Below are 25837 nucleotides of genomic sequence, written 5' to 3'. Positions count from 1 at the left end.
CATATTTCAGTCATTTTTTCATAGGTACTTGGACAAATAGACCTGAGTTCATACTTTTGTGACCTATGCTAGATTCCTATTCTGTGAGGTCTGAGGACACAGCCCCACTATGGCACTTCAGACAGTCCTGAACCCAGACCTCTTCAGGAAGGAGATAAAGCCATAACTACTTTGACAGCAAAGTGGAGTACCTAAGAAGACCTCAGACAAACTAGCTCAAACTCAGAAACACACATAGTGTGAGTGCCTGCAGCCAGGCCCAGAGGCTCGTGACGTACAGGTCATGGTTGGTGCCCTGGAAGTGCTCCGGAGACACTGCATAAGGGCAACCCCTCTCCCCTAAGGTCATTCCATGTCCCATGCGGTGCTCATCACAGACTTCTCACATAGCTTTTGATGTTTCTGTAAGCTATCTAAAAATGTGTTTACTTACAGTTTTGTTTAAATTGGAATTTAAAAACTCAAACTAATTTATTTAAAAATGCCTGAAGTGAATAGACAGCAACACTGGCCTCAAAGAGAAAGTAATTTAAATAGGATGCAAAACAATGTTAATTAAAATTCTATTTGACGGTGCTGCCTATGGTAGGCTCTGTCAAAACACCCAATCTTGCTGTGTCAAAAAGATTTCTGAGCGTGAGAGAGATGCTGAGGATATCTTGAATCTCACTAACTGAGCCTTTCTTCTCGACATGATCAGAAAAGAGGGGAGAGAAAGGCCCTAGCATGGAATTGGCAATCCTTAATCCTGTGTCCGGTGCCATGCAAACCTGCTCCTACCAGTGAGATAAGTCTCCCCACTGGACATCTAGGAGAGAGGAGAGAAGACAGGGCATGCAGTCTGAGCCTGATCTTCAGTGACAGAGCTAGGGGAACCTGACAGTCATGAAATTGATTGATAAACCCTTAGCAAATCGGACCAAAAGAAAGAGAGAAGAGACACAAATTAATAAAATCAGAGATGAACAAGGTAATATCACAACAGATTCCAGAGAAATTCCAAAAATCATAGGGACATACTATAAAAGCATATACTCCACAAAGTATGAAAATCTGAAAGAAATGGATGATTTCCTTGATCTATATGACCTACCTAAATTAAATCAAAATGAGATTAATCACTTAAATAGACCTATAACAAACATGGAGATATGAACAGTTATCAATAATCTGCCAACTAAAAAAAGCCCAGGCCCAGATGGATTCACTGCTGAATTTTACCAGACTTTTAAGGAAGAGCTAACACCATTGCTTGTTAAGCTTTTCCAGGAAATAGAAAAAGAAGGAATTCTACCAAACTCCTTCTATGAGGCCAGCATCACCCTGATACCAAAACCAGGCAAAGATAGAACAAAAAAAGAAAATTACAGACCAATCTCCCTCATGAACATAGATGCAAAAATTCTCAACAAAATATTGGCCAACAAATTGGAAAGGAAGAAATCAAGTTATCATTATTTGCAGATGACATGATTCTATACATAAAGGACCCTAAAGACTCTACTAGCAAACTGTTAGAGCTGATCAAAACCTACAGCAATGTAGCAGGATACAAAATAAATACACAGAAATCAGTAGCCTTCATATATGTTAACAACAAACACACAGAGGATGAAATCAGAGAATCACTCCCATTCACAATTGCATCAAAAAAAATAAAGTACCTTGGAATAAACCTAACCAAGGAAGTAAAGAATCTCTACAATGAGAACTTTAAAACACTCAAGCGAGAAATTGCAGAAGACACTAGAAAGTGGAGAAACATCCCTTGTTCCTGGATTGGAAGAATCAATATTGTGAAAATGGCAATCTTACCTAAAGCAATCTACACATTTAATGCAATCCCTATCACAATTCCAAAGACTTTCTTCATGGAAATAGAAAAAACAATCCAAAAATTCATTTGGAATCACAAAAAACCTCAAATATCTAAAATAATACTGAGCAACAAAAATGAGGCTGGTGTTATCACCATACCTGATTTTAACCTATACTACAGAGCCATAGTAACAAAAACAGCATGGTACTGGCACAAAAACAGACATGTAGATCAGTGGAACACAATAGAGGACCCAGATGTAAGCCCAAGTAGCTATAGCCACCTGATATTCGATAAAAATGCCAAAAATACTCATTGGAGAAGAGACAGCCTCTTCAGCAAATGGTGTTTTGAAAACTGGATATATATCTGCAGAAGGATGAAAATAGATTCTTCTCTCTTGCCATGCACAAGAATTAAGTCCAAATGGATTAAAGACCTTAACATCAGACCTGAAACTCTGAAACTGCTAGAGGAAAAAGTAGGGGAAACCCTTCAACATTTTGGTCTAGGAAAAGACTTTCTGAATATAACCCCAATTGCTCAGGCAATAAAACCACAGATTAATCATTGGGACCTCATGAAATTACAAAGATTTTGCACTGCAAAGGACACAGTGAAAAAAGCAAAGAGGCAACCTACATAATGGGAAAAAAATCTTTGCCAGCTATATATCTGATAGAGGATTAATATCTAGGATATAAAAAGAACTCAAAAAGTTAAATAATAAGGAATCAAACAAGCCAATCGAAAAGTGGGCTATGGAGCTAAATAGAGAGTTCTCAAATGAAGAAATACGAATGGCATATAAGCATCTAAAAAAATGTTCTATGTCACTAGTCATCAGGGAAATGCAGATTAAAACTACATTGAGATTCCATCTCACTCCTGTCAGATTGGCCACCATCATGAAAACAAATGATCATAAATGTTGGTGGGGATGTGGAAAAAAAGGAACCCTTCTACACTGCTGGTGGGAATGCAATCTAGTGCAGCCATTGTGGAAAACAGTGTGGAGGTTCCTAAAACAGCTAAAGATTGATCTACCATACGACCCAGCTATAGCACTCCTAGGCATATATCCAAAGGACTCATCTCATTTCCTTAGAAATATGTGCTCAACCATGTTTATTGATGCTCAATTTACAATAGCTGGGAAATGGAACCAGCCTAGAAGTCCCTCAACAGATGAGTGGATAATGAAGATGTGGCACATTTATACAATGGAGTTCTACTCAGCGGTAAAGAAAAATGATATTATGAAATTTGCAGAAAAATGGATGGACCTGGAAAGTATTATACTAAGTGAGGTAACTCAGGCCCAGAAAGCCAAGTGCCACATGTTCTCTCTCATATGTGGATCCTAGCTACAGATGATTGGGCTTCTGCGTGAGAAGGAAAATACTTAGTAGCAGAGGCCAGTAAGGTAAAAAGGAGACATAAAGGGTAGAGAAAGGAAGGGAAGAGGATACTTAATAGGTTGATATTGTATATATGTAATTACAATGATTGTAATGGGGAGGTAATATGATGGAGAATGGAATTTCAAATGGGAAAGTGTGGGGGTGGGGAGGGAGGGAATTACCATGGGATATATTTTATAATCATGGAAAATGTTAATAAAAATATTTTTAAAAAAGACAATTAAAAAAAATAAAATAAAAAAGTAAGGATTGTCTCATTTGTCGTGTTGCTAATGTACTCTCCATTGGAGAATCTGCTTCTCTTTTTCAGATAGATGCAGATCCTAAGGAGAGAGCCACCCCATCATAGCTCAAAAAGGCCCCGAGTGAAACTAAGGAAAACTGGCAAAACAAGCAAAGGTGCTGTTTTCCTGATGAACCAGATACCAGCACAAGGGGGAAGGAGATCAACACAGAGAAAAATCAACTCCTAATAAAACAGAGCCTCAGAGGCCCCAACACTTCATCACTGAAGCAGACCAAAAATGAACCCAACATAGCTCAAGGAAATTTTGTGGAAGATGGGGTGGAAAGTATGTCAGAGCCACATGTTGGGTTATGATATGCAAAGACATTTATCATACCAATAACTGTGGGCTAACTCCACAGTGCACGACCCTTAAACATCAACAAGGAGGGCCATTGTGGAAGGGGTAGGTCATGGATGAGCCTAATAATGGTACCAAACTGCCTGTATTTGCTGAATAGAAAACTAATTAAAAAAATTTTTTTAAAAGTTGGGGAGAAGCCAAGCATGGTGGCACACGCCTTTAATCCTAGCACTCGGGAGGCAGAGGTAGGAGGATTGCTGTGAGTTTGAGGCCACCCTGAGACTACATAGTGAATTCGAGGTCAGCCTGGAATAGAGTGAGACCCTACTTCGAAAAACCAATAAATAAATAAATAAGTAAAAAGTTGGGGAGGACTGAATTGTAATCAACTGAGTGGCAGGTACATGTGTGTGTATTTATAATGAAAGGACACATGGTTCACAATACTTTTAAATTACATCTTGCAAGTAATTGTTTAGTCCATAGGGACAAATTACATGGAGAATATAAGGAAATTTCTTTTCCAACTAACATATTTATTCATAGAGTTGTACACAATCTTCAAACTACATCATTTAGCTGATTATCCCCACACCACAACATAGCCAAACAATCAAGACAATACAGCTTGATGGTACAAGTGGGTGTCTGTATCAAACCTTATGAAAAAAAAAAAAACTCTAGATGTACTCTCTTCTTACCCTCAGCATCATTATGACAGATTATAATTACATCACTGTAATCAACCTAAAATGAAGCAAACACGTGTGGTTTATTGATGATAACAAGAATCACAATTACTCTGATGACTGGCATTATTACCATTGCTATGACTATGACAACAATGATTTATTGAGCATTTTCTGGCTTCCAGACAGAGCTCTAGGCATTTTCATTAATATCTTATTTAATCCACATGTTAATCCCAACAGTGGGTCTTAAACAATTACCCTCATTGCAAATGCTCACTTGGAGGAGTTCAGTGACTTCTCTAAATTTGCAAAGCTAACAAACACAGAAGCTACATGTAAAAATGTGTGCACGATAAGTGAGATAAACCATTACAGACAGACAAATGCCACACGATCTCCTGCATATGTGGGCACTAAAGTGCTGACATCACAGCAGTGGAGCATAATGGTGATTACCAGAAGTTGCCATGTCAGGATGCGAGAGTTGATTAGAGAATACAGAATTGCAGTTAGATAGGGTAGGTGAAATACATATCAAGAGCTCTATGTACAGGAAGGTAATTAGGGTTAGTGATAATATATTATATTATTGGAAAATGTAAAGATAGATATGATACCCTATCAAGACAAAATGGCAATTATATAATGCAATTCATATGCTAATTGGTTTGTGTATTCCACTATATGTCTGTATACTTCAGAAATCATGACAAAACTATACAATGGTATCTGTCAATTTTAAAGAAAAGAATAAAAAGGTGGTTTTTTTTTTTTTGCTTTTTGTTTTATTGAAGCCTATGGCTACTCACAAACTGTCTCTTCCCTTCTCATTATAAGATACCTGACCACACCAAGCCCTGGGAGGGACTCTGCCATTAGGCTTCCACTGGCCCCTGGAGTGATCTAGGCTCTTGGGAAGGCCCACAGATAGAGAGTCTGGCAGACAGATGATACTCAGAGAAGCAGGAAGACAGAGTTAACCATGGACGACAGAACAGCTTCTGCCACAGCCAATACTGTAACCAGATAATCAAACCAGGCCAAATCATGTCCCAGGCAATTTTCTAGGCAGCCTTCAGAGATTCACCCAGCCTTAGAAGCCAGCCAATTATACCTGATCATTCTGTGCAGCCCTGTCTTTACAAGAGACAAGTCTAGACCAGCCCAATGTAGACAAATGAGCAGTTCTATTATCTCTGAAAGGCAATCTAATTCCCTTCAAATTTAAAAGTCTCCACAGTTTCCTAACAGGCCTCAGTGGGGCACATGTAGAAATTAATAAGTTCACAGTGCGCCCAGCTGGCTTTCATTATCATTTTTTACCATGCAGTGGACAGGATTTCCATTATTACTCGAAGAATTTTTTTTGTGTGTGTATGTGTATGTGTCTGATTCTCTAAGAAGGTCAAGTCTACACAGCTCAGACTCTGGGTTTAGAAATGAGCTAGTCTAATAGACTTGAGTGAAGCACGATGGAGGTTTTGTTGATTGGCTGAGGAAGGGATCAAAAGACACCATCTAGGGAGAGAGAATTCAAAGCACGTAGGGGAAAGCCTCAGCTCCAGTTCCTGCCTTGAGCCAGTTTGTTCCGGGATACTGGGCAAGATGCTCCATCTCTGTGAGAGCTAGACATCTCTGTGAGATGAGCAGGGAGCAGGCCTAGGAGAAGGCAAGGCTAATTTAGTAAACTCCTATACATTAGGAGCATATACCTTAGAGATCCTTTAAATTTTATCAAAACTGCCCTGGAAAATATGGATCATTCCCCAGATGGTGATAGTAAAACTAATATAACCAGCCACTCTGCCATATTGTTACCAAATCAGTATTACAATGAGAGCCAAGGAAAGAGGATTCATATGGTGTGGATGGGATTTCAAGCTCATACAGCTTCCTGTAAAGCAATTTCCCATGTTTCAGGCACTTGGAAATGTTTAACCAATTACTTGTAATTCTGAAACTCTATCCAAATAATAGAATATAAAAGACAGGATAAAATATAACTAGAAATAGGCAAATTATTTATTAGTTAAAGAAGAGTCAACTGAAGAACACTCACCCATTTATTCATTAAGTAGAAAATAATGTTTTAATCAGTTTCAGACAAATACTTAATAAAATGGCATACTTCAACTATTTGGAAAATACATTAAATATTAATTAAATCAGTTATTTTATTTGATATTTTATAGCATATATCACTTGCATAAACAATAGTAATACTAGGTTTTAATATTAAATGTGAGGTGTGATTACTAAAAAATGTGATCTTAGAAATAAACAGAAAAATGACTGAAAGGAAATACACTGGAATTTTATATAGCTTCTCTCTAAAGGTAGAAAGCATATGCTTTCTGCTTTTTTTAGGCATGCTACAGTATAATCTCCAAATTTTCTATAATTAATGCTTCATGATTTTTACTTAAATGAAAACCACTTGAGATCCCTTATGGTTCTAAATGATTCTTTAGCTGAATCTACGTGTAATGTTTCCTTATAATTTTTTAAAGATAGGAGAAGATAAGAGAAACAAGATTGAACAAAACTGATCTGCAGGGAAAAGTATTTCACAGAATATCAGCTCATGTCATGGGCTAAGGAGGAAGGAAGACATGGGAAAAGAGCTAGAAAGTGACCCCTAATGCACGGGCACTTGATAAGGGCAACTAAAAGCTTTGGTTGACTTCAAGGAGTGATGAAGCTGGCAGATATGAATTTTTCAATTTTATGAGAATGATAGGGATCTGAAATAAATCTTCAGTATTTTCTTTTAAAGATAAATGTTTTAAAATAAATGCCTGTAGCATGGATGGATGGCTGTGCTTGTGTCCTGTCTTACAGCTGGTCATAAATAACACTGAGAAAAATAGCTTCGACCATTCTCAAAAGCACCTTTATTTTTTACTCTTAAAAGCTTGGCAGATTATATTTTGATGCATTAAGCCAGAATTTTTTTTTAAGTCAGCTGCAAATAACAGGTGGAGGAGGATGGAAATTGTCTTTAGTTGGAAATAACTATGCAGAGCTTGGCTGAGAAGCAAATCTTAGTTGCAAAACATGGCTGAATAACTATGAGTACATCCAACGGTCAAAAATCAATTTCAAGTTTAAAGACACTCAGTGGGGTTAACAATTTAGGAAATAAATGCTTTAGTGTACCTCCAGATGAAAACTTTAATTATTAGCCCTGCAATAAAGAAAGCTAAGCAATATGTTGTCGATATAAGCTTTCAAATACCCAATTTGCTCTTTGCTTTCCTATTCTGGTCTGTATATTAAAGATCAAATAGCTTAAGTGTATTTGGTTCCTTGCTGTTGGATGAGAACAGGGTTACATTAGGAGTCAGTATCATGAATGGTCAGACACATCCTTCATCTTTTAACATGCCAGTATCTCTAAACTGAAGTAACAGAAGGCCATCCTCTTACTTCCTGGGAGCGTGCCAGTAGTTTCCTCTGTTATGCTTGAGAAAGAGGTTAAGCACCCAGGGAAAAGAGGAAAGAGAGGGCAAGCACCCAGCAGAAAGGGTAAAGAGAGGCCCTGCTTAGTGAAAAGATCTCTGCGCACACACTGTGAGAGAAAGGGCAGAGGGGATCAGGTCTAAAGAGAAAGCCAGTCCTGGTATGGTGGCTCACACCTGTGAGCCCAGCACTACGAAGCCTAAGGCAGGAGAATCAGAGGTTTGAGGCTATCCAAGAGAGAAGCTGCCTCAAGATATAAGGAGGAGGGCTGGAGAGATGGCTTAGTGGTTAAGCGCTTGCCTGTGAAGCCTAAGGACCCCGGTTCGAGGCTCAGTTCCCCAGGTCCCACGTTAGCCAGATGCACAAGGGGGCGCACACGTCTGGAGTTCGTTTGCAGTGGCTGGAAGCCCTGGCGCACCCATTCTCTCTCTCTCCCTCTATCTGTCTTTCTCTCTATGTCTGTCGCTCTCAAATAAATAAAATAAAAAATGAACAAAAAAAAATTTTTTAAAAAAAAAGACATAAGGAGGAAAGAAAGAAGGGAAGAAAGTAAGGAACCATGACTTGCTTTTCTGTGTTTGAGATTTGGTTCGAGATTAGCCAGGGCCATGAATTTTATGGTAAATCTCCCAATTTCTAAATGTCATCTCTTTGTTTTTATTATTAAAGCACATAACACATGCCAAACTAAACATTTTCAAACAAATTTTGCTGATATTTGCTTTCAAATCTCATTTCCAGGGGTTGCTAAAATTGACAGTTAACTCAAATACCATATTGTTATGCCCAGAAGGATGTGAAGTAGAGTACTTCTAGGCCGCCAAAGAAGGTTGTAGGATACCTCAACTGTGTAGGAAAGAAACCATGAAATTTATGCCTCAAAGTATCATTAGGACTGGGTACAATGGCTCACACCTGTGATCCCAGCATTCAGGAGGCTGAGGCACATGGATAGCCAGAAGTTAATGGCTTGCCTGGTCAACACAAGGAGTTCAGGACAGGCTAAAGAGTGAGACCCTCTTTCAAAACAAAAACGTGCCATTTATTTGGAGGATATTCGGAAGAAATTTAAAGATACCTCAACTATAAACACCAGGGGATTCACAAGTGGGTGTCCTTGGTGGTTATCACACTGTATAAGAGGAAGCTATTTGAGAATCAAGTCTCCTCTACCACTTTCTGCAAGAATGCTTATGGGCTCATCTTCACATAAAACGGAATTTGACCTAGCCCATTGCTCCTGACATTATAATGCTCCTTAATGAATAAAGGGCCTTTGCAGAGCATACCTCTTAAAAGTGAAAAAGTCAATTTTTTCCCACCCAAGCAGCTCATAATGTAGCAGACAAACTGTCATAAAAAATAGACTTCATTGTGGTGAAAACCTCTGCCTGGCACCCATCGATCATAAAGCAATCTCCTAGAATTCTTGAAAACCTTCATTAAATTTCCTGTCTTCCTCTTGACAGTTATAAAATGTTAACAATATTACACATGATGCAGACTTCTTCAGAAATTCTTTGTCTAATCCCTCCTACCCCTGCCATTGCCCATCCCCCTTGCCTTTGCCCAAATCCATAGAAACAGGTGACATCACAGTGTCCTATACCTACCCCTTCTGGAGTCTGGCCCTTGCAGGAGTTAAGGGGAGAGAGTAGTGGTGGTGTTGATGACAATCTAGCTACAAGGTGCAGAGGGCAAGTCTCTCTGCCTTTGGATGTCTCCTCTAAAAGACACACCCACATTTAAGCTCAAGGACACAGTCCTCCTTTAACCTTTAGCAATACCAGAAAGTATTTGGATATTTTCTTTTTTTCCCTTTCTCTTGCCATTCTACCTTGCTACAAGTCTCTACCTACCCATGACAAGGCGAAGAGTGGGCCCCACATTTTGTCATGTCTAGGGGTCATCTCTCAGAGGAAAATGTTCTAATAACTTTACTAGTTTAACATCTCCAAATTCAAGGGCCACTTCAACAATTTACTATCTCTGAGAAATATACAACAAACGACTTGCACTGGAGACAGCATGCAGGAGAACAACCGAAAGAAGGTAATAGAGGAGGCATATGGCACGACAAGCCTAGCCTGATCTGCCACACATAAGGTGGTGATGATAGCTTTAAAGCCCCTAGACAGGCTTGGCAGAGGTTTCATATCATGTGTCTAAAGTGAAGCCAGCTCAAACTTACAGAGTCGTTGTCATCTCACCTGCAAAAGGAATGGGTGCATCTTTATCAAGGGCTACCAGTGGTGGGTCCAAAATGACTGTGTCATTGTTTTCAGTGATGACTCCATGATACGATGTCTCAATCCATGGCTTGTGTTTGTTGACTAGAAAACAATACACAACAAAAAGAACAGCTTATGAATACCTAATCCAAAATAATATTATTAACACTGTACATTTGTCCTACCACAAGCTCACATCCAACAACCCCAGGAGGGACATAGAACACATCAGCGTACTTGTTTCCCAGGAAAGCTTCAGAGGTATTCAAAGAAAGATTCAACAGCTAACCCCAGACCCACATAAGGTAAAGGACTGCACCAAACTGCCAAGATTCAAGGGCACAGATCACCAAAATCCCATTGTCTATTTCTGGATGCCCAGGATAAATCGATATTACTAAGAATTGATTAAAGCTTTAAATTTTAGCATGTTATCTATTAATAGATATTTCCTAGTTAAAAATCAATTGTCAGTCAGAAAACCATCAGATATCCAACCTCAGTCTAACTGAATATACCCATAGAAGCTCTTACTACAAAATACACACATATACACACAGACACACACAAAAAACATACATATATGTGCGAGTCCTAACATATATATATAAAGATGAAACTAACACTGAGTATGTTCTTAACATTTAAAAATTATCTATCCAAATGTTCAGAATTATATATCATTTTAATTTTCTTTCAATGAATGAATCAGCTTTAATTATATATTATCTGATGAAAAATTGATATACTTAAAACATATGTCAAACATGTTACAGGTTGAAGTGTTAGGTTGGAGTGTTAATTCCCAGTACCTCAGAATTGGACTATGTTTGGAAATAGAGTCTTTACAGAAGTTCAAATTAACTACCAGGGTTGGTGCTCATTGAATATGAATGATGTCCTTTTAAAAAGCTAGGATCTAGGTGTCAAAGCATTCAGACACACAAGGAATGCACCATGCTTCCAAGGAATGACTAGGAATTTACTAGAAAGGGAGCTTGGAAAAGATCCTGCCCTAGAGCCTCTGAGGGAACACAGTTCCACAATACATTCATTTTAGATTTCAGGCCTTCAAAAGTATGACACAATATACTTCTGTTGTTCTAAGACAGCCAACTTATGGGGATTTGTATAACAGCTCTAAGAAATAAGTCCAATATACTTATCGTCAACAGATACCAATAAGCAAGTTCAATATACTTATAGCCAACATGTACTAACAAAAGCTAGTCTTGAAATAAGACTTGTGCCAGGCTCTGGTATAACATTCCTATGTGGGAAGCTTCTCCAATGAATAACCAACTTCTTCTACCCATTTCATCCTCTCGGTATGCATCATCTGATATGATTCCTGCTCATGAGATCCTACTTGATAAATCTAGGTGTTTTCTGATTGATCTAACAGAGGGAAACCTCAGGCCCCTCCACATACCATCAGCGGTGGTCTTTCCAAGAATATTTTATTCAATCATTCAACTGTGAGCTTCTTGATCTCTCCCTATTATATCCCCCACATATATCCTCAGAAGTCAGAGAGCAAAGTATATGTTGTAAAAGCAAATAATAATGAAGAAACAGCTTCCATAAAGCTGACTTCCCCAAGATCCCAACATGTTTAGTAATCGGTGGAAAAAACAAAATTTTTTGACACATTCTGATATCTAAAATACATATAGAAATATACATTCATACACATATGCATTATGATATCTATGCAATACATATATTGTATAGCACTGTTTTCTTATTGTAACATCACTTACCATCTTAATCAGAAAAGTGGTGACTGCTTACAAGTGACCCCTAAAATAAGATTTGGATGGTTGGCTTTCGCTCACAAGAAGAGGGGTTGTGAGGGTCATGACACCCTTACTTAGGATTATGCAACCACTCTCCCATATCCCTTCAGTTGTACGCAATTCTGCTCTAGCTAGTCTCAGGAGATATCAGAGAACATGGAGCATGGGAGGTTAACTGAAGGAGAAACTTTGCAGCTATGAGGAAGTTGTCAGCCATGCTGGGGTGAGGCTTTTTGGTTATGAGGCTCTTTGGGGCTTACCCATTCTCCTGTAAGTAATCCCAGTAAATTTACTGGCCCACTACCAGCCTAGACTTCAGTAGAAATCTTTTTTTTTTGGTCTATCGCTGGTGCCCTCTCTGTGTGAAGCAAACTTTTTGTTCATTTCCCCAGGAAAAGTTCAAGCAACACTACATTATAGTAAGCATATTATAGCACAAATTTTTCAGTAGCCATGGGAAATCAAGAGCTTATTGAATTGAGATTAAATGTTGCTCCTGCCCCTTCCCACTCCAGCATCCTTCAAAGGTTCATTTAGCAGCAATCTCAGGATTGGTGACCTCACCCTGGGCCATCATCCTTTTCCTTCTCACCTGATCCCCAGCAGTCATGAGCTAACTAAGAGAGTTTGCTGGGTCAGGGACATATGTCCTGCTAGCTTCAAGTCTGGCCACTGAGATCCTTTTCTTCTGATTAAATCTTGCCCAGGGCAGAAAGTTGCTCTGTCCACTGCAGGTGTGCATGGGACAGCAGGCCCATCTATTCTTACATTGTGGAATTCAGAACAGTGATTCAATATGGACCCTGGAAGAATTATAGCCATCCTGGGCTGTCCCCACACTCCTCTTCTATTAGCCATCAGCGCAAATGCAACATAAATAATTTGCAGCTGCTTGAAGAAACAATTACTCTTTGTTTTTCCCCTTAATTAAACCTAGGGGGCTGTTCATTAGAAATGTGTACAAAAGAGACACCCAGGGTCTCTGATTCACTGTGCCACTTGTTTGGCTCTGTGTAGGCAATAGGACCTAGAGTAACACTTCCTGGTTTCAGCTCTATCCCAGCTATGTCTGACTGGTCTTCAGTGAGTATCAGAGGGTTGACTCTATGAACTGCAAAATGGGAATGATGACATCACTCAGGGATGTTCTGTTACTTAGATGTTCCGTGCTAGACCTCTGCCCTTTCATTCCTCAGACTTACCACCTGCCTCTGGACAGTGACAGCCTGACAGGAGATGGTGCCAACAGCCTGACCTTGAATCTGAGGCTGCTCCCTTCCCTCATCACTGGAGACGGGTTGATTTCCTTCCTTCCACATATTTGCCTCCCTTTAGCCAATCGTTGCTACAGTCAGTCAGGAACATTTTCATATTAGAAAAAAAGTATATATAGCCTTTATAATAATGGCATTGGTAAGATTTTGTAGCTCATTTTGAAGAAGAGGAATTGCAGCCACAGTTGAGTTTAAATATTCCTCTTCGGAAAATAATACTAACATCTCTGAAAAATTTTCTTACTTCTCTCCCACATTCAAACTTTGTCGAATTGTTTTATTCCTTATTTACTTATTTGTCAGGGTGGAGAGATGGTGTCAGGGTTGACAAATGTTGGCATTGTGATGGGAAATAAAAATAAAGACTCTTTTTGTCTATGGACAACATTCTCAAGATCATTATTTGAACTGTAAGACTATTATCCAAAGCTGAGGCAAGTATTGTACAAAATTACTTTTGTTTAGTTCACTCATGTTTCTAAGAACAATGTCCCTCCCACCTACAGCAACTGGATTCTTTATTCTTTTGCTACAGCAAATCAGTGAGTCACATTTAGTTTGTATGTAGCCTCCTTGATAGATTTATATATGGTTTATGAACTTAATAGTTGTCCTTGTGTTTCTACTGAGTAATAAAGCAAAGGACTCCACAGCTTAGGTATAAGCTTTTTATTTCTCATGCCTCATCAGGAAAATGGAGATATTTACGTCTCAAGACTCTTGTGAAAATTTCATGGTATAATGTAGACAAGTACAGCAAACACAGTATCACTGACATTTCATGCTCCTGGGGAGTAGAGGTGTGACTTCACTCTCAGACATATTTAGCTTAGTCTCTCTCATTCAACAGATATTTATGGAGTATATAGCATGTGCAGAAAGAATTCTAAGCATTGAGGTAAAATGATAGGTTGCAAAAATTAGTAAAAGCCAACATCCATAATTAAAGCTATCATGAGTAATAGATGAGTAATGAGTAATATATTTCTCAATCTAATAAAATAAACTTTTATAAAAACTTACAGCTAACATTATACTTAATGGTAAGAGTTCCTGCTTTTCCTCTATGAACAGGAATAACTCAAGGACTCCCCTCAACTCTCCATCTACATTCACATTGGCTTAGGGGTTTTTGTTTTTTGTTTTGTTTTTGGTTTTTCAAGGCAGGGTCTCAGTCTAGTCCACGCTGACCTGGAATTAACTCTGTCATCTCAGGGTGGCCTTGAACTCATGGTGATCCTCCTACCTCTTACTCCCGAGTGCCGGGATTAAAGGTATGCGCCACCACATCCGAATTGAATTAGAGGTTTTAACCAATGCAAAAAAAAAAAAAAAAAGAATCAGTTTTCAAATAAAAAAGTTAAACTGTCCTTACTCACTCAGAAGGTAATTAGTAATTTCAAAAGTTCTATAGACTAAAATATCCTAATAGAATTAATGAGAGCATTAAGATATTGGCCCCAGAGTCAATGTAGAAAAGCAAAGATGTTTTTATGTACTGAATATGAATATTTGATAATTTAAATTGGAAATTGTACTATAAAAGCATAAAAATTCATGAACCTATTGGAAATAATGTTCACAAGGTGCATGAAAAATCACTACATTGCAAAAATCAAGGTATAGCTGAAAGAATTTTAAAGGCCCAGATAGGATTTAATGGAGAGACAGACCATGTTCATGAATTGGTAGACTTATGGTATAAACTCCCCCAAAACTGACTTGTAGATTTAAATAATTCAAATAAAAATACAGCTTGGGGTGGTGACACACACCTTCAATCCCAGCACTTGGGAGGCACAGGTAGGAGGATAGCCATGAGTTTGAGGTCATCCAGAGATGACATAGTGAATTACAGGTCAGCCTGAGATAGAGTGAGAGCCTACCTTGAAAAACAAAACAAAGCAACAAACCCCCCAAAATACCATCAGGTGACTCAGGCATAGTGGCTCATGCCTAGTACTTGGCAGAAAGAGGCAAGAAGATCATGAGTTCAAGGCCAGCCTGGGTTACATAGAGTGATCCTGTCTCAAAAAAAAATAGTGCTAGGATTTTTAATTAATAGCTAATTCCAAAGTAATATGAAAAGGAAAAAGACCTAACATATTCAAGATACCTTCAAGGAGAACAAAATTGAAACACAGTACTTCATATTAAGACTTTCTGTAAAGCTATTCTAGTCAATGTAGTATCATACTGGCAAACACTGGCATGCAGATCATCACAGGTAACACTGCAGGAATAAGCACATATGCATATACTCAATACATTTTTTAAAAGAAGGTCTATGAAGAGACAAGTAACCTTTTCATTCACTGTTGCTAAAAACTAGCTATCTGTATACTATAAAAATGAATTTTGTTTCTTTATCATAGCACCTGCAAAAATTACTCCTGAATGTATCACAGTCCCTCATGTAGGAATTTAAGATATTAAACCTTAAACAGAAAGCATAAAAAGATGTACTGCCCTTGGGTTAGGTGAAGATTTATTACAATGGATACAAAAAAGCCTAAGTGATAAAATACATAATCGATAGCATCAAACTTCATAAAATAATAACTGTTCTTTGAAAAAAACATTCTTTAGAAAAATAATGTTTGAAATGCTACAGTCTGGGAGAAAGCATATGCAAAACATACAACAGAAAAGACTTGCATCCAAAATACATGATGAACTTTTAAAATTCCATAACAAGGGTACTGGGAAGATGGCTCAGCAGTTATAGGTGCTTGCTTGAAGAGCCTGTGGGCCCGGGTTCAATTACCAAACCACTCATATAAGCAGGACACGAAAAGTGGCAGAAGAATCTCAAGCTTGTTTACAGTGGTAAGAGGTTCGGGCATGCCCATGAATGCCTGCGCACATATACATGTGCACATGCAAATAAATGAGTATTTTTAAATTTCCATAACAAGAAGACAGTTGAATTAAAATGAACAAAAATAGGGAGAGATTGCTCAGTGGTTAAAGGAACTTGCTTGAAAAGCCTGAATGCCTGGGTTTGAAGACCCAGGATACACATAAAACCAGATGCACAAAGTGGTGCATGCATCTGGAGCTCATTTGCAGAGGCAAGAGGCCCTGGCATTCCCATTCTTTCTCTTCTCTGTATCACTCTATATCTCTCCCCCTGTCACATAAATAAATAAAATGTTTTAAAACACAAAAATGAGGTAAAAAGGTGAACAGTCCTATCATCCAAATGCATCCACAAACAGCAAGTAAGAGTGCCAGGAGATTCTCATCCTCGCTGGTCATTAGGAGATTTACATTAAAGAAGCCACAGCAGGTTTTCATTGCATCTCCACTTGAACAGATAAAATTAATCACAAACAGCAAGTTCTGATGGAGCACCTGGAACTCTCATGTATCACTAGTGAGAATGTGAAATAAAAAATATCACTCTGGAAAACAGTTTAGTGGGCTTTGTTTTTATAAAATAACTCTGCAATTCCATGGCTAGAATTTACCCATGAGAAAGGAAAATATAAGGTACATAAAGGATTAATTATCATAGATTATTCATTCAAAATAGTGTCAAACTGGAATGAATATGTCCAGATAATGGACACTCTTGCAACAATCAAAAGAAATCAACTACTGATCCATGGAAAAGAAAATGGATTAACCTCCAAACTTCTCAGTGGTGAAATAAAAGTGTATGATGTGAAACCCAGAGAACTGCATGTGTCTGATGTCATTGGATAAAATATAAAAGCCCTGTAGTTTAACAACAGGAATTGAGTGGGTGGCATCTGATTGCCAAGGGGACAACAGAATCTCCTTGAATCATGTGGCCTATGTTTTGCATATTGACTGTGGTGGCTGCTACACTTATGTGTGTGAATTTGCCAAAATACAGTCAGCAGCGCACTTTAAAGAGAAGATTCTGTCTTCCAGGTCCAAATGTTGATGGGCTCAGCACTAGGTGGTCTTGTGGGGGTAAGGCCAACCACTGTCAGATCATGAATGGACCAGTTGGTTCATGTCTGGAGGATAGTGTCCCAAATTACTACTTCCCATGGAAAAGGTATGAGATATAGAAATAGAGGATAGGTTCCAAGGAAAGAGGAAGGTCATCAATGGAATGGGGAGGGGGTCAAAAGAGGATAATGGGGTAGGAGTAACATCAAATTACAGTATGTTCAAGTATTGAAGTTCTCAATAAAGAATGGAGACAAAAGAGTGAAACTTATGTACAAATTGTGCAATATGCACAGTGAGAAAAAAGTCTTTCTCCTCAAAGAACTGTCAGAGTAGAAAAGAAAAATGTTTCCAGATGATGAGAGCAGAGGACAATGAGCAGAAACACCAGCCCAGCCATCTGACGCCTGTGTGTTTTCTTTGAGAAAGAGGATTCCAGGTCACAAGTGTAGGAAACAAGCTAGGCTCAAGTATGCAGGACGTACCAGGAAGAAGGAATGCCAATTGGCAAAGGTCCCATGGCAAGAGTAGCTACTATACAAAGGAGAGATGTACCCAGTTGGGTTTGGCTGAAGAATGGTGTAGATGAGGGCCAGTCCAGCATGAAAGCTGGACCAACCCATAAAAATCACACCACATGGAACCACTGGCCTTCCAGAAGCCATATCCAAACTCTGGCTTCCCAGGAAACATCCATAAGAAGAAGTGGGTGTTGGTTCTTATTTATTCCCTCCTGGGATGCTCTGTCCTTGAACAAAACATTTTGCCTTTTTGTTCCAACAGGCTGAGGCCAGTCGCTCGTGCCTTGTCCATCTATACGTGACTTCAGAAGAACTAACATCAGATCAGCTTTCATAGGCTTATGTTCCTGGTTGTTGCACACCCTTCCAGGAAGTTAAGCAGTGTCACATCCTGCCCCTTTAGGTCTGCTTCTTGCCACTGTCGTGTCTCTTCTCCACAATGTTTCAGCATCTGGAAAGAGCCCGTGTCTTTGCACTCATGCAGAGGGAACACGGGTGTGATATTTCTGCTCCATTTACAGAAAAATTAGGTCTTGCCACCCAATGCGCCTTTAACTAGAGCACATATTTCTCAGGGGAACCCATGCTTTCTTCTCTTTGCTTCTCCCCCCCTCCCCCGGAAAAGTGTGTTAATGCTTCTCACAAGCTACAAAGCCTTTGGCCAATTGTTTCCCATTTGTATCTTTCTGCTTTCATCCTAAACACCACCCTTCTGGCCACTGCTAGCTCCTGAGTCCTCAGAACTTCAATACTGCTCTCTCAGCAAAATTATGAGTAAAAACATGCTTTCTCAATAGCAAAAAAACACTTCACAAGCTTATTTTTCTATTAACATAGGGGGGTGTATTTGTGTGTGTGCATATGTGTGTGGGTGTACGTGTGCATGCACATGTTTGTGAATGTACATGGGGGCTAAAGGACAATGGTGTCTTATTTGATGGCTGTCCACCTTATTCTTTAGGGCAGTCTCTTGCTGAACCTAGAACTCACAGGTGAATCTAGAATACCTAGTAATTAAGCTCCAGGGATTCCTTGCCCTGCCTTGGGATTTTAGACATAGGCCTATCAGTTGATTGTTTCTTGAAATTTTCATGTATGAAACCCAGAAATGATACTGTATGTGGTAATGGGCACTTAAGGTGTATTCTTACAAAGAGCTGGGGTTGGTATGCCGGTAATGATGACTTAAAAGGTTAGAGAGAGCTGAAAAGCCATTACAATCAGAGGAAGCCAGTCTTCCAGAAGAGCTGCACTCCTCGCAGACAGGGATACAGAAACCAGACCTCTGCCTTTTCCCAGCTCCAGATGTGGCTCCTCCATATGAAGCATCTGCTGGCCATGAAGAAGAAAGTCTTCCACAGCTCTTTCCCAACCACAAGGTTCTCCTGGTACTAGCGTGAGTGGGTGTCTCTCCTTGCAACACAATGCTGTCTACCTATAATAATGATTATCCCATTTTAGAAGCAGGCTTCCCTACTTCAGATAGGTGGGATGCAATCCTATCTACATGAATCTGTTCCTCCTCTTCCAAGCCTAGGTGCCTTTACATACATCAGGCCTTGAGATCCTCTTATGCATTTAGCTCTCCCTCTCCTCACATACCTTACCCGTCCTCTGTCTGTTCACACTTCCAGATTAAGATCAGGGCCCACCTCCACAACTTCCCTCCTCTGTACCTCCATGCCATCCTGTACCACCTCCTCTCATGCCTACTGCACAGCATTAACCACTTCTCTGTCACTTTCTAATGAATTTTCCTGATTTGTGGTGCAGCAGCCTAGTTATGGAGATAGTCCTCATTCTCAACCATGTCCAGAACATCCTAAATCATTAATCAATGGGGTATGTGGATATTTGTCTTCCAGGAACCTCCAATATCTGAGATATCAGCACTGTCTGATGGCACTGAGTAGACATCCAACATCACTTGAACACAAACAGGGCTTGCCTTCTAAATCTCCCTATCACTTAATTACAGAGAATGTGTATTACTTGCTGGAAGTACCAATTAGAGAGTTTCTCCACGTGTGTGAATCACATATGCCACAATTCACAGGAGATGAGGCTTATTTATACAGATTTAATTGTGTTAAGGGTATTTGTGGCAAAGATGACTAAATTGTTAATCTTTAGCTGCATAAAAGGGGCTTTCAGTGAGGATATAACCATGCTTTCCTTCCCTTCGTGTTGTTCTCTTTCTCTGTAGCTACTTCCTTTCCTCTACTCTTTCCTTCCATCTGTTTCTTCTTTCCTTTCTACCGATTTGTCTTCATTCCTATGTTTTTTTCTTTTCTTCCATAGTCCACATTTTATGAGTACTCTCAAAGTTACTGACTCAACACTGTGACTCTGAGGCTGAACATGTCAATATACCAGTGGATAATGACAGTGGGACAGGAGTAAAGAAGGAGGCACTGTGTACTGGGGTACCATGCATTGAGGTTTGAAATTGTCTTTATGTAAGGCATCTGCACAAAGCCAAATGGCCAAAGTTCAGCTTGCATAGACCCTGAGATGAGATGGAATGACTGGCAGGCTTAACTTCTAGCATTAAGTTTCTAGGCTAAGTTCTAGCACTGTATACTAACAGAATGTTTTAGCCAAGTCTCTTAAGTATCCCAGATCTCCACTCTCCTTTATATAAGGGGGTTAATACCAGTCTCTTAGGATTGTTAGAAGGAAGGTAACTGCAACTAAATGGTCAATGACATCACAGAAAGCCCTAATAAGAGCTTTTTGAATCTGAACTTCAAATCCACGGGTTGAGAAAAAGGAACATGCATGCAAGAGCCAATATGCCCCAATTAAACCTTCCTATTGCTAATACATCTGTGTTTGGATAAGGACCCTCTTGACTTAAAATGACTGAGAAGATTAGAGTAAGTCTACAAATAAGATTGCAAACCACTTAGGAAAAAGATAATGTAGAATAGGAGAGGGGTAGGCTACAATTGTTTAATATCCCAACTCAGTTGCTGAAGACAATTCATTTTTCCACACAGAATGTGTTACCTACTGAAAAACATTATTGGACTAAAGTGCACACTAAATTGTTATATCTGTAATTCCCCCAGACTGTTATTACTTCAATATCTCATACTTCACTGCATTTTAAGCATTTTAACTCTAAAACCAGCCAATAACTTACTTTGGAATTTATACTACTGAAAGTAATTGTGTAAAATCTAAATCTCTTCTGTGATTGCCATTGTTAGACCAGGAGCATTATATAGCTAATCAGGAGCTGCTGCTGCTGAGGACCTACTGTGTGCCAGGTTTCATAGTCACCACCTTACTAAATCCATACAGGCACCCAGCAAGAGGTCAGTGTTGGCTCCATTTCATGGGTGAGGGTGAAGAAATTCAGAAAGCTAAGGGAACTCATGCAAGTTCAAGGTCTTTTGTTGAAAGAGTTTAAACTCCATCTAAGATGGACATCCTTCTCCTAACTAGAGACCAATACTCCAACATGCATTTGTTTATCGTTTTGTGGAACAAGCCTGAAACCAAGTGTTTGATGGAACATGAGGAGATGACAGAGAAGAACCTGCCTGAAGAGCAGTTAGGATTCCCATGGAAGTGTGATGTCTCTAAGTCTACAAATTTTCCTCCTGTATGCAGGAATTATGTAATATATTATATAATGGAAGATAGAGAGGGAGATCAAAGAATTGCCTCATACATCAAACTGAGGGGTTAGCAAATCTTAAATCTCATGCAGCATGAAAACTCTTCCAGGGGTTGATGCTGCAATCCTACGTCAGAATTTTGTCTTTTACAGAAACCTATGTAATGAAAGGAAATCTTCATTTCTAAAAGTTAAGGAAGTTTAGATACTAACCAGATCTAAAAACTAGGTTATGTGTAATATCTATGTTAGTGATTGATTATATAACTGGCTACTGCAGCCAAGTTGAAACATCACAAACTAATCACACACTCACTGAAGAGCCTTTCAGATGCCATCTTCCAACTGAGGGAGCAGAATGGATGGGACCTGTGAAATTCCTCTTAACCTCAGGTAAAAATACCATAGTTTTGTTTCTCTACTGGCAAACTAGTAAATAAACTCTTTGTGGCTTATGCTATCTGCTTTGTTCCAGATGATAGCAAATGTGTGTGATACATTTCTATTGAAAATTCCATTTCATGCCTTAGATCCCAAGGTGTTCAAAACAATGGATGGCAATTATCTGGTTTATAGTATATTCATTGCAAAATGCTCACCTTTCTCAATGCTTCAGAAAGAAAGCTTTGGTAGGCCAATTCCACTTCTTATTGTTATGGACTGGGTGTTATCTAAATTTCTTCAGCTCTGGCTCGTTTCTAGGATGGTGAGGAATATCAAAGGCACATGACGGGCATAAAACATGCCCCTCCATACACCATAATAATAAAGCCATAAGCCAAATACCCTTGTTCATTCTCACACTTAGTTCTTAGTTCAGCATATCTGAAAAGAAAAATACACTTTTCATTACACTAACTGTGCCCTCCCTGCTGAATTTTCCTGAGCTTGGGCAGCATGAAAGTCAGAGACTCTGACTCACCTCCTCTTCCTCAAATGCATCCTGAAGCCGAGGCCCTCTCCTTGTCCTCTCAACATCTCTGACTGTGTCTGGAACAGCACGGGTTGCGGTGTGTGTCAATACTCATTTGCGCCTTTATTTTTCCCACATGGTGGGGAAAACATGGGTTGTTCATGTCTGTACCTTTAACCTAATACAGCAGTTCTTAAAATATGGCCAGGAAACCTTGGGGTTCTTGATACCCTTTCTGAAGTTCACAGGAACAAAACTGTTTTTATGAAAGTACTAAAATATTATCTACTTTCCTTGCTTTAATTCTCTTTGGAGAAATTTTTCCAAAGAATGTGATATTGCAACAGATTAAATGCAGAAGTAGATATGAGAAGCCAGCTGGCTTCTATTAAGCCAGGCATTAATGACATTTGCAAAATTATACAACAATGGCCTCCTTGCCAATGTTTTAAGATTTTTATAATATAATAATTTTTAATAAAATGTATGTTACTTTGTCTATAATATATTAAGTGATTATTATTATTTTTAATGAATTAATCAATATGAATGTTTAATATTCTAATAAAAATGTGGTAAATAGTAAAAGTATAATCTACAATAATAAAACAAAGCTTTAGGGAGGAGGTTGATATTATGTAGGCGCGTGAAAGTATTCAGAGACCAGAAAGGATACTGTATACTATGTCAGATGACTTAAAGCATAGTATAAACTACTCATGGAAAAAGAAAGAAAAAGGAGCCTGGTGTGGTGGTGCATGCCTTTAACCCCAGCACTCAGGAGGCAGAGGTAGGAGGATTGCTGTGAGTTCAAGGCCGCCCTGAGACTATGTAGTGAATTCCAGGTCAGCCTGGGCTACAGTGAAACCCTACCTCAAAAAAAAAAAAAAAAAAAAAGAAAAAGAAAGAAAGAAAGAAAGAAAGAAAGAAAGAAAGAAAGAAAGAAAGAAAGAAAGGAGGAAAGAAAAAGGGTAGTGGGGGAGAGGAGCAGGAAACAGACAGGAAAGGGAAAGAGATGAGGGAGGGAAATAAATGACAAAAAGTCAGTTCTTGTATTCAATTTAGTTGGTAAGTGGATCAAAGTGACAAAACAACTCTGTTCGAGGAAGAAAGGGACTGGCTGACCACAAGGCATTGTACAACAACTTCTGAAGCTCTGTGCAAGTGGTAGAGCCTCTGACTGTGAGGAAAAGGAAGAGGTGTACCTTTCCTGTTGTATGAGCTGGAATACACACTATAGGGAAAGTGACTGTCTGAAACCACAGCCCTTATACCTCTTGCAACCTGGTTGCACAAGCAGCCACAAAAAGAAATAAATTTCATAAATCATCCTTACCCAAGGTATCAAAGGCTAAAAGCACTGTGATGAATTTCTGAAGTAAATTTGAACTGTGAATTTTCAGAGTGCTTGAGAGGCAGCCGTTGTGTCTCCAAAGAGAAATCATTATGGTAGCAATTTTAAAGGTGATGAAGGTGTTCATTCCTCACAGAGGCAAATAAAAGAGGTGTCTGCCAAGCTTCTCAAAGCTAAGGTGTCCTTCCATAAACTGATAAGTGAGACCTCTGCTCTTACCAGCACTAATCACAGAGGTTGTCACAGGTCTGGTGCTCGATAAATGTGCATTAAAAAGATCAACAACTGATGGAGTAGCCCTGCTGCTTATGACGTCATGTAGACATGAACTCATCTTGACCAAGATACCTGATTAGGGAATATTTATAAACAGCTGCTGTTTGATCAAGAGAACTTTGGATTCCATATTCAGTAATACTTCTGGGAATAATTCGATAAGGAGGCAAGGAAAGCAAATAGGACAAATGAGCAGGGTAGATAAAGAAGGTTTTTAGACTGTGAACATGGGCCTAGAACAGTCCAGCATGGAATGAGATGGATTTCTTAATGTGAAAAAGGTTCCAGAAGGAAGAGCAATTTCTGAGTCATGAAATCACATTGCCACTGGAGATTCGGGTCATGAGCAAGATATGCATATTGTCTGCAACAAAGCTCACAAATGTAAAGCAATAAGCTGGTGTAGGATTGAGAGAATCTAAAAGATTCTTATGAATATGGAACAATAAATGGAATTAATCCCACAGGGCTCATTATATTGAGTTTATGACGAGCCATGCCATTTACAGCATGTCATTTGGTGTGCTGTATTAGAGTGAAAATAGAGATATTTACATAAATAGTTATATGTTAATTGCCAATATATTTCCTCAAGTCTTTTTTTTTTTCCCCTATTAATAAAGATTGAAGTTCTTAGGACTGCTGCCTTCCTCCATTGAACATTTCCAGGGGCCCAATCTGTTTCCTACTGCGTCCTCTACAAAGGACAGGGGATGCATCCCTGATGCCCAGCTGGTATCTAAGGGGAGTTAAGAAGGATTTTTGCCTCTAATGTTGGCAGGGTGCATTAGTTCAGGTCACAAGACAGACACCAAGATGAGATTAAACATGCAAAGATTTTATTAGAAAAAAAAGTCACATGAGGTGATACAAGAAAGCCAGAAAAGACAGGCAAGGGGGCTAGATGTTGATGTGATCACAATACCAGTGTACGGGAAAGGGAAAAAGGTTGGAAAGGACCCTCCTAGCTTGCCAGATAGTCAACAAACACTGCCAGTCCCCTGAAGTCAAAGCTTCTATGTAGAAGAACCTGGAGTGAATCTGCCTAAATACCCCCTTGTCCCCACTACCACCACCACACACAATTATTGGCTGAAAGCATATGGGAGGTATGGTCTCTGGGCCAAGGTATTTGTTTCATTATCTAGCAATAAGACTCTCATTAAGTCTGCTGTAATTAGTGAGTTTGAGTCTGTAGGACACTTTCTCAAAGCTAACATGCAGGGTCATTTTCTCAGTCCTCTTAAACTTTTAAAACTGTTGCCAAATACCATTCACTCAATAAATACTCATTTTAAACCCATGATATGCAGTACTGTATTCCAATCATGAACAATGAAATGGGTGGGGGTAGCATATTCCTGTAAATGTCTAAGGAAGTCTGATTATAATTTACTTTGAGTAATTATACTTGAGACATCTTGGAACAAGTAGATACAACATGTTTTCTTTTCTTATCCATGGCAGACATGAGTAATCAATCCCACTGATCCTGGACATGACCTCAGAGTCTTCCTCAACAGGATACTTCTGGAAGCCTCTACCAATCAATAGTAACACTTAAGATAAAATGCATTTGCCGTTGTAGTCTTAGGGGAAGTGGCAGGCAGTGGGGTGGAGGAGGCTTGGAATGGAAGGAATATCATGTACAAAGGCTAATTTTCTGTGCTATGAAAGTTCAACAATAAGATCAACAAAATTGCCATAGGAATTTGTAAATAAATCTGATTGAGGGGGGAAAATGAAAGAAAGCATAGCATAGAGCTTCTCACACTCAGATCTTGGGCTCAGCTGTCTTCAGATGTTTTCTGTGGTGCTGTGAATAGGTATGACTATCTTGGAAATGCACAGTCTGTTGCCTTCTGTTTGTCCCATGACTGTAAGGGGTCACTGGACAGGACAAGCCAGCCAAGAATTGGCCCTCAGA

At 39.1% G+C, this 25837-nt stretch overlaps 1 protein-coding gene across 1 annotated transcript in view; it reads right to left on the bottom strand.

Annotated features, from left to right (window-relative positions):
• Positions 1-25837, bottom strand: part of Clstn2 (calsyntenin 2) — a 660628-nt gene that overhangs the window by 415586 nt on the left and 219205 nt on the right. The window contains exon 2 of the mRNA XM_045136251.1: positions 10198-10320. Within this exon, the coding sequence (XP_044992186.1) occupies positions 10198-10320 (123 nt within the window). The remainder of the gene's footprint in view (positions 1-10197; positions 10321-25837) is intronic.

This window comes from Jaculus jaculus, chromosome 17 (assembly GCF_020740685.1).
Source record: "Jaculus jaculus isolate mJacJac1 chromosome 17, mJacJac1.mat.Y.cur, whole genome shotgun sequence".
Lineage (NCBI taxonomy): Eukaryota > Metazoa > Chordata > Mammalia > Rodentia > Dipodidae > Jaculus > Jaculus jaculus.
Note: the sequence above shows the minus strand (reverse complement) of the source record. Positions and strands in the feature narration are given on the sequence as shown.